This window comes from Epinephelus moara, chromosome 19 (assembly GCF_006386435.1).
Source record: "Epinephelus moara isolate mb chromosome 19, YSFRI_EMoa_1.0, whole genome shotgun sequence".
Taxonomy (NCBI): Eukaryota; Metazoa; Chordata; class Actinopteri; order Perciformes; family Serranidae; genus Epinephelus; species Epinephelus moara.
Window position 1 is genome coordinate 28,022,950 of NC_065524.1, and position 13,430 is coordinate 28,036,379.

The 13,430-nt window shown below is 42.8% G+C and overlaps 1 protein-coding gene across 1 annotated transcript in view; it reads right to left on the reverse strand.

Annotated features, from left to right (window-relative positions):
- Window positions 1-526: 526 nt before the first annotated feature.
- The window catches only part of LOC126406737 (serine protease HTRA1A-like), a 35,829-nt gene continuing 22,925 nt past the window's right edge, over window positions 527-13,430 (reverse strand). The window contains exons 4-9 of the mRNA XM_050071206.1: window positions 6,508-6,702; window positions 6,392-6,424; window positions 6,167-6,281; window positions 5,419-5,476; window positions 4,070-4,165; window positions 527-1,203 (exon numbers count right to left, since the gene is read on the reverse strand). Coding sequence (XP_049927163.1) covers window positions 1,035-1,203; window positions 4,070-4,165; window positions 5,419-5,476; window positions 6,167-6,281; window positions 6,392-6,424; window positions 6,508-6,702 — 666 coding nt within the window. The 3' untranslated portion in view covers window positions 527-1,034. The remainder of the gene's footprint in view (window positions 1,204-4,069; window positions 4,166-5,418; window positions 5,477-6,166; window positions 6,282-6,391; window positions 6,425-6,507; window positions 6,703-13,430) is intronic.

Genomic DNA, 13,430 nt, shown 5'->3' on the forward strand with positions numbered 1-13,430 from the left:
AGCTTCTGGACAGTTTTTCCACTGCCGATTTTACATTTATCGAAAGTTTTCAGTCGGAGGCCTTCTTGTAAATCGCAAAGTTGTTCTCAATGTGTGCTGGTTTCTGTAGTCCTCATGAGGTCTACTTCATCATCTTCATCCAAAATTTATGTGGTAAACAAAAATCTCTACCAAAACATTGAGTGTATTCATGCGAGCCCCACATATGTGGCCACTGCATCATGGGTCGGATCTCTGCTTGGCTCGCACTCCTGTCTCTGAGGTCGGCCTGCAGAGCCCCTGGCCCAACAATCACACCACACCACTATCAAGCCCATATGAAGGCAATAAAATCAAACTCAAACCAGATCCCGATTGGTTTTATGTCCCCTTTGTGTGTACACGAGCGATGGTTAAGCAAACTCTGCACACACACAAAGAAAATATTGTAATGTCAGCCTGGTTGCAATCCATCTCAAAATGTGTGTGTTTAAATGTGTGTTTAAAAGAGAGATTGAAGAAAATGAGAAATCCAGCACAGTGAGTGTCAAAACAGAAGAACCCTTTATTTTCTTCTCAGTATACATCAAGTAATCAACAACAACATTCTACAGTACTTTTAAAAAAGGAGTTTAGAAAACAACAATTATACAAATCAGATTTGCCCAGCGAGTCTCTAAATTGCTTAAAATTGCAGTGGAAGGTCTGACTGAGCAGAAGTCCATATTAAAAAAGACACAAAACAAGAGAGAGCAGATAAAACAAGATGCCAGTAACCAGCTTCTTATGTTTGTGACCAAACAGTAGTAGCATTGATCAAAGCATTGAAGACTAAAAGTGAAAACACACATGGAGAACAAAGTACAGCGCTGCTTTTAGAGCATCTGTACAGCTGTTCCTTTCAAGGCAAAGCCAGAGTTTTCCTGGATGTGTGGGGTCACTGGCCTTTGGCCACAGGGAGAGAGGGTGTGTCAGTAGGAGTCCTCCTCCAATATAAGGTCCACTGGTGATAAGTTAAACTTAGCTCCAGCTCCTGCGGTGGGATTTGAGGAAGGTCAAGGGTCGATCTCCATGGGGACAACCGTGAGGATCGCGTCCTCATTTCCACGACGCACAACTACTCTCAGGGTGCCATCCCGCTTGATGGCGTTACTAACATCAGTAGCTGATGAGATCCTCTGGCCGTTGATTGAGATGATGACGTCGTGCTCTTTGAGTCCAGCACTGGAGGAGAGAAGAGGAAGAGAGGATTGATAGATGGTCTCATAAATGTGTTGATAACAGCAACAAAATGTGGCATTTTTGTTTTCCGCACCTGATTATCTTAGCAGAGATATCATGGCAGAGTTTTTGCTACTAAGAAGGTGTGTGGGACTGGAAGGTAACAAAATGCCACAATGCCAGTGATGAGGGTATCCTGCTGGTTTAAGATGCTGATCATCTGATCACAACATCACCAGTTTAAGTCAAGCTGTTGCACGTCACTCCCATCACTCTCCTCCCTCATTTCCTGTCAGCCCTACCCTGTATACTGTCTAATAAATGCAAATATGCCACAAAAACAACAAAACAACAAAAGAAGAAGAAAAGAAGAAGCCACGCTCCCTATGTGCATGTTGTAATCTGACCAATTGTGTTTGCTGTTGTGGTAGCTGGTTCAGCTGCATGTACATGTAAGTGCATGGGAGTTCCTGTAAATGTGTCCCACTGGCTAGCTAAACACTGCTGCTCTGCACTGTGCTCATACAGCAGTTACCGCTGATATTGGGATGGCACTGTTGTGGAAGTGTAGCACACACCCTCTGGTTTTACACATTTGCACTTCGTAGGATAGTGACCAAGCAGGACCAGCCCTATTCTGCCTTACTCTGCCTGTGATTGGCTTACCCTTACATTCTTACCCTTACCAATTTCATTCCTCTTGCCTACACCTGACCAACCCAACCAGCAGAGGGAAAGAATACTAGCCCAAGTAAAAGTAGGGCAGCTTATGCCTTTGCTATCCCTGGAGATGCAAATTTGCCTTTGATTGGCTATACTGTCTAAAATTACACACTGAGGCGGCATGATGTTGCTGTTATTTGGTTCTGTGTAAAAATGCAAAGGCGTCACAAAGAAGGGACTTCATAGCAGGACTATTGTGCGATCTCGGTGTAAAAACGGCTACTGTTAGCTCTGTCAGCACTGTTTGCTCTGTTGGCATCAGCTACTAGTCGCCGGCTGAGCTACCTGTGTGCAGACAACCTCTGAATCATAGATACACTCTGAATATTGTATAAAGCGCCTTTAAAGCCCGATTTATGTCATTCCTCTGTTCTTATTCTTCCACTGGTGTCAAAAAACGATATAAAAACACATCAGTGAGCCAAACTGTTGCACTGGGTGACATGTTCCTTCTTTTCAATGAACACGGGCACTATAATTTATTTTGAGTCAATCCCACATACAACATCCTGCTGCTCGAAATACTCACTAGAGCGCCAAACATGTATTTTTCCATCACTAAAAATAGTTCCCAACAAATGCCACCATTTCCCCCCGTTTGAGTAACCTTTGGGAAAAACTACAGTGCCCTGCTGTTTCAGGAAATTAAAAAGGGAAATTATTCATGACCCATTCGTAAAGATTTACATCTTCAGTCAGAACCCATAAGCTTGAGAGACGGACATAAGCATTATTGGTTTTAGTCTTTTCATTTGTGGACAATGATAAAAATATATAAAATCAACAGCCTTATCCTTTAATAATGATTACATGTGTTGGTTTTATAACAGTTTCTTTCCTCTACTTGTATAATGTGTAACGATTATTTCCTCTTTTGGATTTTAGTTGAAAAAATAAAGCAGAAGATAAATTTAATGACCTGCAGATGTAATGTATCAAAAACTACTCACTCACAGAAGTTAAAATTAAGTCCTTGTCATGCATTGCTTGTGTTTTATACAAACATATGAAACATGTACTTGCTCAGGTTTGTTTACAGGTGCGTGAGCACAATCTGAATCAATGTAACATCTGTTGTAAGGATTTTAATGATGAACAATCAAGACGTGAATGATAGCACAGCGAGGTTAGCACGCTAAGTAAATAAAAACATGTTGGCTAACCGTACAACCATAATGAAAAAAACAAACCAGTAAACTTAAAATCACACGCAGACCGAGGCAGTAACCAGCAGCGATATCACAAGCTGTCTCTAAACACAGCTGCTTAATCACAGCCACATGTGAACACAGACCACCACACCTTCACTTGCAATAGCATCCATAAACACAACTCCAGCTCAGTATCCTCCTCATTACGCTCAGCTGCTCCAACACCTCCGACAGAGCAAATGAACGGTTCTCTACATCAGGGTCAAGATTTCCAAAGGCCATAAACCATTACAAAACACAGTGAGATCAAAAGCGTGAAAGTGCAGCCTAGAAAAAAACATAAATTATAAAAGCAACCACAGAAATGTTATTATGCAAAGAGCAGGGTGATTTAAGCAATGAGTAAACTCTGACGAGGTCCTATAGGGGACACTACTCTGGAGCGGGCTGGGTGAGCAAGCGCAGGAAAACCACAGCATAGCTAGTAACCTCCCTGCATGAGGTTTGAAGGAAATAGCTGACCTCAGCGTCTCCCGAGCCCCACTCTGCTGGAGCTGTGGTGGTGGCTGATTGGAGTGGGCTGCGATTGTGGGAGGAGGGGGGGATACTTTAGAGGGCCAGGCACTCCAGGCACGCCGGAGTGAGCCATGAATTTATGTTCTACTAAGACAGTTGTGTAGGAGGCTTTTGTGTGTGATTGAGTGTGTGTCTATGTGCACACTTGACATTTAGAGGAGAGAACTAAAATAAAGGAAGGAAATGAAATATACTGTCTATTTGCGTTGTGAGTGGGGAGCAGGAGCTGCACTGAGAGTGATGAGAGTGAATTAGGTGCACATGTGTAGCACAATGTGCCAAAGACAATATCCCATGGCTGAGAAAGAGTCAGAGACAATTTGCATTTGCACTTCACTGAGAACCATGATGTTACAACCAAGTTAGTTTGAAACTGAGCCCACTCTAATGGAGCCACATGGGTAAAATATCACCCTTACGTTGCAGCTGGTGTCTTTGCAATGACCTCCATAACGTAAGCCCCAGAGGTGATGTCAGGGAAGTCACGGTGTCGAGTCTTCAGCTCTTTCGCCAGCCTAGAGGTAGAAAACAGGTCACAGAGTTTAGGAATCAACCTCCATTTTTATATGGCAGAAAACAAGAAATGTTAATGTTGCAATTTCCTATGTCAAACCAAAAAGAAAGGTCAGGTGAGTCATTTAAAGCTTGGCGTCAATAGGCAGAAATCCCATAATAAATTTTGAACATATTGGAACCAAAGCAGACTGTTGGCTCTGTAACAGGCTTTAGAAAATCTAGGCTGTGACAGGACACTTTAGCCAGTCATGAGTCAATGCCGAGACAGGACATTTGTATTGGCTGTCCTACAAATGTGTGTGCCTACACTGCAAAGCAACGCCATAAAAGGAAGATGGACGTCTCAAAAAGAGAGTCTAAAATAAGGTCTGACAGTAAATGATATAAAACATGTGTTGATATCGGCGAAGCATTTCGGGGACGCAGAGAAAAGAATGCTAATAGCTTGGCCATCTGCTGACTGGAGCTAAAGGCTTCAAGTTCATGTTTTCTTCAAAGATGATTTTCATGGCTTTTGCCTTTATCTAAAAGGACAGACTTGAGTGTGAAAGGCGGAGAAGGGTCGTAGGATGGACTCAAACATCTGGTTGTCATGACAAGTACATTGCCTTCATACATGGGATGCCCACTCTTACCACTGAGCTACTGTGTGCCCCCAAGTTCATGTTAATATAGCTAGTGTTAGTGAGAGCCTCAAATCACAGTGTGTCGTCTGCCTCACTCGCCGCCACTACAGACCACCTCGCTAAAAGGAGAGCAGGCAGCAGCTCCAGGGATGGACCCCCAGTCGGCGGCTGCAGAAACCTGAATCCAGCCAGAGCAAACCCCAGCTCCAGGGGAATCAGACAGCCCTGATTCCCCGCTGGATCGGCAAACTTTCTGTTGCTGCTGTTACACAGGTTTGACCTGCTGCTGGCCACCAGCCTGTGGTGACACCCAGCACTGGGGGGTTTGCGCTGACTGAATTTGAGATGTTACAGCCACTGCCCGAAGGTCTATCTCCCAAGCTGGTGTGTGAGCTCCTCCTGGGGAAGAAGTCTACAGTGGAGGAGAGTGAGGCGGAGTGACCAGGGGGGTCTCAACTGTACAGTGAAATAAGATTAAATAAATCACTGTATAGGACTCACTGGGGTACTGAAAAGGGGTACTTTTTTTACCTTGTCCAGATTTCTGCCTACCCCTGCTTTAATACATTTCTGGAGATGTGCCGATGCTATTTCACTGACAATGTATATAAAAGCATGCAACTTACGCTGGAGTGAGAGTCATCATCCTCACACCAATATATTTCTTCTTAGCAGCCCCTCTCCCTAGAGATGCACAACAGCACAGCACAGATACAATCATTCACCCTCCTGCCTGCAACAGTTGGGGTTCTTAGTTTTATGAGAGTGTTTGTTTTCAACTCCAAGAAATAAAAATCCTCCAGAGTATTTTTTTTCTTTATGTGAGTGATAGAAATATCATATATCAGAGAGTGGATCACAGATTGTCTCGTTTATCTCGCACATGTCTCACAGGACAGTGTGTGCGTCCACATACTCCATCTTCCATATGTTTCATCATCTTGTTTTTTAGTCATTTCATCATTTAAGCAAATCAAATTAAGAACCCAGGCTGGCAGCTGCATATAAAATACATGTGTGTATTACGCCAGGTGAAGTGCAAAGCAATAAAATAAAAGCACAGCCTGACATGTACTGGCGTTTTCTTCTTAGTAGTTTATTTGCAATGTCATAATCCTGTTGGGTAATGCTTGGCATGGATTCATAAAGCTAGAAAATGTAGTCAATATATCTCAAGAGAGCACACAGAGATGAGAAATAACCGAAGAAAAGGCATGCTGAATTATATTATGCTCCTTTACCGTGTGTGCACATGGAATCTCAGTCCAACTCTTGCAGCCAATTTTCAAAATTTGCCTCCTACAATTTGTCTTAGTGACTGAATAGAAGCAATAAAATAATAACATAATAAGTTCTGTCGGATAGAGCTCATACCTCTGGACTGCCTGTCGTAGGACTCTGCCAGGAATTCTCGAATTTTGTCTGAGGGTATAGCGAAGGAGATGCCAGCCGTCACCTTCAATGTGTTGATCCCAATCACCTCACCATCCTAAAACAGCAAACCTCAGCTCAGTGTCTCGTAACAAATTATTATATGGGCTTTAACATGTTTGTGGGAATGTAAAAATGGATCTGCCATCGAAATAGAATATGCCTTACCAGATTTACCAGAGGCCCTCCAGAGTTGCCGTACTGTGAACCAAAAGGAGACATCACTCATTATTTGTCTCTGTGAGAAAAACAAGGCGTATAATAAAGCATCCTCATTCACTTACATTTATGATGGCATCAGTTTGAATGTACTCCATGTCGGAGTTGCGAAGGCCCAGTTCTCTGCCCCCTCTCTGAGTTGTGCTGACAATTCCTGTGGTCACTGTGTTCTGGAGGGAAAACGGGCTGCCAATAGCAACCACAAACTCCCCTGGTCTCAGGTCTGATGAACGGCCCAGCAACAGTACAGGAAGCTTGGTCTGCAAGCGAGAAGGGACAATATGGTCATATTGCTTGAGGTCAAAGTTACGGAGAAAACAGAATTATTCATGAGGCTTTGCAGGAGAAAACTAGCACATATTAGCGAGAGCCTAGGTTTTGTTTCAAAATTGGAGGGGGACAAAATTTTGAGCATCAAACACCTAATTTGCTGCATTCTGGTAAATTTTTATGAACCAATTTGTGCCTTTTCTGCACCAATTTATGGTTTAAATACCTTAAATTCTGTCAAATATTGAACATAGCCTTAGTTAAGGCGGTACATAATGTCAAGCTCAGCTCACATCCCAGCTACATCAGCTGATCTCAAACAGCCAATCAACAGCCAATCAACTGATGGAGCAGCTGACTGATGGAAGGGAGTCAGCTGATAGATCACATGATTACTTTCTATGCAGCCAATTGGCAGATCTCATTTAGCCACCCTATTTAAACTGCTCTGGCCTGCCTACTGTTGCTGCTTCCTCTGCAAGCCGCTTTGCAACCTGCCTCCACCCCAGCTCCTCCTTTTCATGCTGTGTCTGACTTATCAATGTCATTTCTCTTTGTCACTGATGCTGGCTCTGTTCTGTTCCCCAGGGGGGCTTTGCTGCTCTCCCTGCCTCAGACTTTCCTCGTTTGCACATGGAGGGGCAGAGAGGTGTGCTCTCTCTGCCTCAGGCTTTCCACGTAGGCGCCTGGAAGGGCAGGGAGGTTTGCTCACTCTGCTGTGCGTGGAAGATGCTTTCGGCGTAGGCCCAAGGAAAGGCAGAGAGGCCCCAGAACAGAGCCACACCGCCAAATATAATACTGCAAATGGAAAGTTTTCTTTGACTGAAGTGTCCCTGATTGAAATAAAAGTTATTTGCTACTAGGGAGACATGTCCCCTATGGTCCCCCAGAAATCTACACCCATGCATATGAGCTGACTTTTGAAGGTTTTCTCAAAATCAAAATCTATAATCAAAATACTGAATATGCTGGGAGGTTGCGCTCTCTCTATGGGTTACATTTGTCTATATTCTGCATGTAATAAAAGTATGTTTCGTGACAATGTTAATCTGTTTCATAGGTAATTCATCAAATATTAATGTGTTCTGGTGACTGATGTACTGCGCTCACATAAAACAATGTAATGTGACGTATATTCAACTTTTCTAATCAGTAAAGTTTTAAAAGAAAATCCCAAACTCAGCATTGCTTCGACTGCAATGACTCCCTTGGGCTTTAAGGACTTCACATGATCATGTGTTTTATGAGTGGACAGCGGGAAAATAATTACAGCAAAACCACTAACAGTCTTCTAAACACAACCCACTCAAAGCTGCATGGCAATGCTCCCACACAAAAACAATTACTCCTTTTTTCACTGCAGTAAGTGATATTTACGCCAAACAACTCAGCTAAAATGCTAATAGTCAACATCAAAAGCGTCTTTGTTTAATGTAAAGTAGCTCTGATGACAAATCATTCCTTATGGTAACGAACGGGCCACAGATGCTGGAAAATTGACTGATATACGGTAAATAATGAGTACCTTTAGGTCTGGTTAAAGCTGCTACACTGGGCAGTGGAAACCAGGCTACTGAGAACTGGCCTCTACAGACAGACAGGATATATATTTATCCTTCCGCAGTGACAGTTTTCTTCTCTGAATGAAATCATCTCTGCTGGGCAGCCTGTAGTCAAAGCCCACACACCACCACATCACGTCGAGGCCACGCAGAGACCCAACGCCCTCACAGCAGGCGAGTACTATCTTCAAAACCAGAATTACTGCCTCGCGGTTGTATGCCTCGGCCAGCCAGTAAAGTTGCAGTTTACAACCTTGTCTGTCCACACTTAGATGTAGTTTAGACTTTAAAGGAATCCAATACAAGGTATTAAGTGTATTTTTTTGGTGAAACTGAAGTCATCACTATATTGACATGTACAGTTCAGTGGGAAACATGCTGTCTTCACTATTTTTAAAGAGGAGTACAGAGGACTGATAGGGAGCTTTATCACATGGTGCAACAATAAACTAAAGCTAAACCAATAAGCTTGTGGTGGACTACCAGAGGAAGAGAAGAGTTGTAGCCATGACAGCAGACAATGCTTCAAATGTGGATGTTGCTGCAAAGAAGCTTTTAAAAAGTGGATGCTTCACACAAATCTTCAACCCAACAGTACAGAAGATTTAAACACAAATCTGGTGACCACTTTGTTTGTTCCGCCATCTTGCAGTACCACAATTACTGCGGTGGAAGGCCGCAGTGTCTGCAGCAACAAGTCTATCTATTGTGTCTCTCATTTGATGTCAAACTTTGGCATAAAATGTAGACATTATTGACTGCAAAATAGTACTTAAGTTTTCCATGGTTAAAAAAATCACTCCTACTAAACACAGAGCTGCTAGTGTTTCAGTTTGAGGACCACGTTAACTGGTGGCTTTAAGCTTAACTGCTCGAAGTAACTTCTGGTCACCTTAAATAGTAACACAGAGGAGTACGTATTTAAAACTGATAAAATCAAATTTACGAGGACCCCTACATGCTCTGTTCATGTTTTCACCAGTCGCCATCACTTCAAGCAACCAAGACACACTCAGCTAGGAGTCACTCACGAGCTAAACGCTATTTGTGATTTGTTTGTGATGCAGATAGAATAATGTCTACTGCTCTATTTATTGCCCTATTTACATCCTTTACTTTTAAAAGAGCCATTTTTGGCCCAAAAAGAAAAAAAGCCACAAAACATATTTGAGCCTCATAATAAAGGCAACATAGAATTTATAAGTCAAATGTAGCCTATCAACATTACTAATAGATCTAAATGAGCATTCATTAATATGTTTTAGCACAAGCTAGCTACTCTGCAGTGGGCTAGCTTTGATTATTTGGTGCTTAGACTTTGCAGCGTTGTCAGTGAAAGCAAACAAATTAGTCCATGCACTATTAAATGCTCTTTTTTGCACTGAGACCTTTCTCTTTTTGGATGTGGAATCAACAGCTAGCCTGGCTAGGAAGACTCAAGGCCACCTTAGCCATCGCTAGTGATGTTTTTAGAGGAAAAGGCGCCAGGCCACAGATGTATGATGCACTTTTTTTTAAATTGGTGTATTGGCTATGCATTGTTTCACAATCTTTTTTTTTCAGAGCTGAAGTTTGTTGTTGGAGCAGCTGAGAGCTACACAAGTACCTCTAGATGTTGTCAAAAGTAACGTTACAGGTAAAAGTGGAAAATTACACACTTCTTAGGACAGCTTGCAGTTAACAGGCACGTATTGTAGGGAGTTGCCACCACAGTAATGACAACTTATTAACTTCCAGTGCTCCCTAGACTGGTCTATACAGTCACCACAAGTTTATAGGTGAACACCCAAGATTAGTCTCAACAATTTAGTGTCTGACCAAATGTGAAATGTGGTCATAATCTCCCCCTCTGAGTTTATAACATTTAATAATCAACATCACAATGTCACAGTGAAGTTGACCTTTGACCTTTTGGATTTAAAGAGTCATCACTTCATTACTTCATTCTTTTAGACATTTGTGTGACATAATTAGCGAATGGATTCTTGAGGTATGGCCAAAAGTGTGTTTGTGAGGTCAAACTGACCTTTGACCTTTAAATTCTAATCAGTTCACCCTTGAGTCCAAGTGGACGTTTGTGCTAAATGTAATAAACCTTCCGTGAGGCTTTCCTGAGATATTGCATCCATAAGAATTCGACACATGGACAATCCAAAAACTATATGTCTTCAGCCACGGCTTCGCTGGCGTGGAGGCATAAAAAAGGACCTTTCCCGAGTGCTCCTCCTATGTATCCATTTTGTTTACACAGGGTTATAAATAGTAGCCGGAGGAGGCTGCAAGGTAACTGAGACAGCAACACAAGTTGGCACACACAGACAAAAGGATCTATGTGAATTATGCGTATGCAGTCGAACACTCAGACATGGCAGGCAAATCATTTTATTCTCAGTCTTAAACGTAACACCTCATTGCCAACACATGCACACATTTTGCTTTGTGTTCATGCACGTCCGCAGATGAAGACAGCACGACTACAACAGCACAATTACAACAGCTACAAAACTTTAAATTAGAAAATTGGATTGTGGGAAAACATTTCGAACACACTTTTGATTCTGTCGTTGGTGCGTCACACTTTGCTGTAAACGATCTGGACTCTTGAGGTGAAGCTATTATTAGAAGATGACAAAGATAGTGACAGCCAGTAACTAGGGGAAAGAACCCTACTTTCCACCTTACCTCACACACGCACAGAGATACACAAATACAAAACACACCAATGTCTGCGGCAGTGTTCCTGATTCCTGTGGGCTTGTTTGAACACTGTGGGTGTGTTAAAGGTAAACTTACACAGACAGGCTGCAGAAGTGTGTCCATAAACCAGGAAACATGCATTTGGCTCGTGCAAACACACACACACAGACACCTGACACAGGGGTAGCAGCGTATAATCACCCCCTCTCCCTTCACACTCCCTGCGAGATAAGAGTATAACCAGATGGGGAGAGGAAGCAAGAAACACACACACAGCTGAGAGAGAGAGGACGTCAGGTGGATGTGAGTCCCTGCCAAGACATTCAGGACTCCGTCACAGTGATTATGATAACAGTCAGCAATACTTGTGGTGTCATGGTGACTGTTGCTATCAGGCGAAAAGCTTGTATCGCCAGAATGTCAGCTTGAAGGAGCAGCTTTGTTTTTAGCTTGAGTGCACTTAATTATAATGTCTTTCTGCAGGGTGCTATTGCTGCTTATAGATGTCTCTACTCATCCCAGGTTCATGCACACCCACACAAAGTCGCAATGCGTTCAGAAAAAACATGAACGAAGAGTGCTAAATGCATCAGTATGCTGACAACCAAACAGCGACCCTGTGAGAGGGCAGAACAAACAGGGAACACGCTGACTGACAAACTTTATGAAAGACCCTAGTTTACATATCACTTACTAATTGTGACTAGTCAGCAATTTGGAATGAGTTGTGGAAAATCATCTCGCCATGTGAGCCTGCTTCTTCTGACCACCCAAGTGACTCACCCTGCTATTTCAGACGAAGGTTACGATTGCACTCGTACTTCACCCAAAGACGCTATGGCCACACTTAAAGGAAAGAGGCAAGGTGAAAGAGGGGAACAACAAACACCACAAACCACCGGAAAAGAGTCTGAGAATGTGAGACGAATGAGTCAAGAGCAGTTTTGTTTGATATTTCATGCAGCACACACTGGAAGAAACCGGCTTATGACCAAAAAAAAAACACAACCAAAAAAAAAAAAAAAAAAGGTTTAAGACCCAAAAGAGCATCAGTTTGAGGATATCTCAAAAAAATAAACCATGAGTGCTGCTGGGTTTTTGAAAAAGTCTACAAGGATAGCATCTACTTTCTATGGAAACTATTTTGTCCAAGTTCTTGAGTATTTAGATAAGAGAGAAGTGGGGCATCAGATTAAAGGGGGAGGACTAAAAAGATCTGAAGGAAGAAGTAGTTTCACGGGTGCACATGATGTGAAAAATTCCTGACTTCTTTTCCATCTTTAGATCCAGCCTTCTGCTCAGAGACAGGTTTTGTCACAGTTATCACGGACACCATGGCGAAGGGACAGTAAGACAGATAAACTGGCGGAAATAGCAGCAGAGTTGCTATGGCGATGCGTCATTGTTTAATGTTACAGCCTTGGTCGTTTGGAGGCTCATTTAAAAGCCATTACACTAACTACCATTTTATGACTGGAGGACCAGGTGCAAACTTTAACTCCAGTCAAGCTGGGATGGACTGCAGGTTAATAGTTTCTGAGGCACATATGAACTCACAGAGAGAGGGAGGAGGCTGCCAGGGCATGAACTTCACAAACTGAAGTCTGTAAATTAAAACCCACACACCTGGCACTGCTTAGATATACAGCCAGACCACTTCCAAATACACACGTGCAGACAAGGAAGCTGCTTCGGTCGGGTCAGCATGTGACCTAAACTGTATATAAGATCAACTGCAGCCACTTCACGCTCTCAAGTTCCTTTCATACAAGTGACTTCAAAGCAGGCAACATACTTTTATAAGTTCCACCTTGCAACATTGATAAATACAAGAAGGTATAGGGTTTTTCCAGCTGATGTCTGAATGTGAGCCCTCGGGGTTGCTTTAATGCAGATAAAAATAGGGCAGGATTCAACACGCTCATACATATCATCAGGTGAGACGATCAGAAGATCAAGCTGATTGGAGAGAGGGGACACCCTGTGTGTGTGTTTGCTCGCATGGAATCTCCGTGACTCATTTATGTGGCTGTTTGTGCATGTCTGGACTGAACAAAACAGATATGTAGGTGAATGTTGTGACCGTGACTTTTACGCACAAAGCCACAGTCCACACATGAGCGAGGTTTTAGCTCCTCTGAGCAATTCCCTGCACAGTGAGTAACATCAACATGTTCAAATCACACTGGTTGAACCATATCCTTGCTGACACCAGTACGGAAACCACTATGGTTTCCATATGTTGTCGGGAAGGTTTTTTAGTCTGTATAAGAGCAAACATATGTCTGCGAGTTCCGTGTGTATGTTCTACTCTGTGCAGTTTTGCATGAGAGCTCAAAGGGCGTCTTGGCTCTGGCTAGACACCACAAAAACTTTGAACTGCACAAATCCCAATGATGAGAGAAGATGAGGTCTTCATTTGCTTCAGGAAGGCTGCCGAAAGTATATGAACTACAACT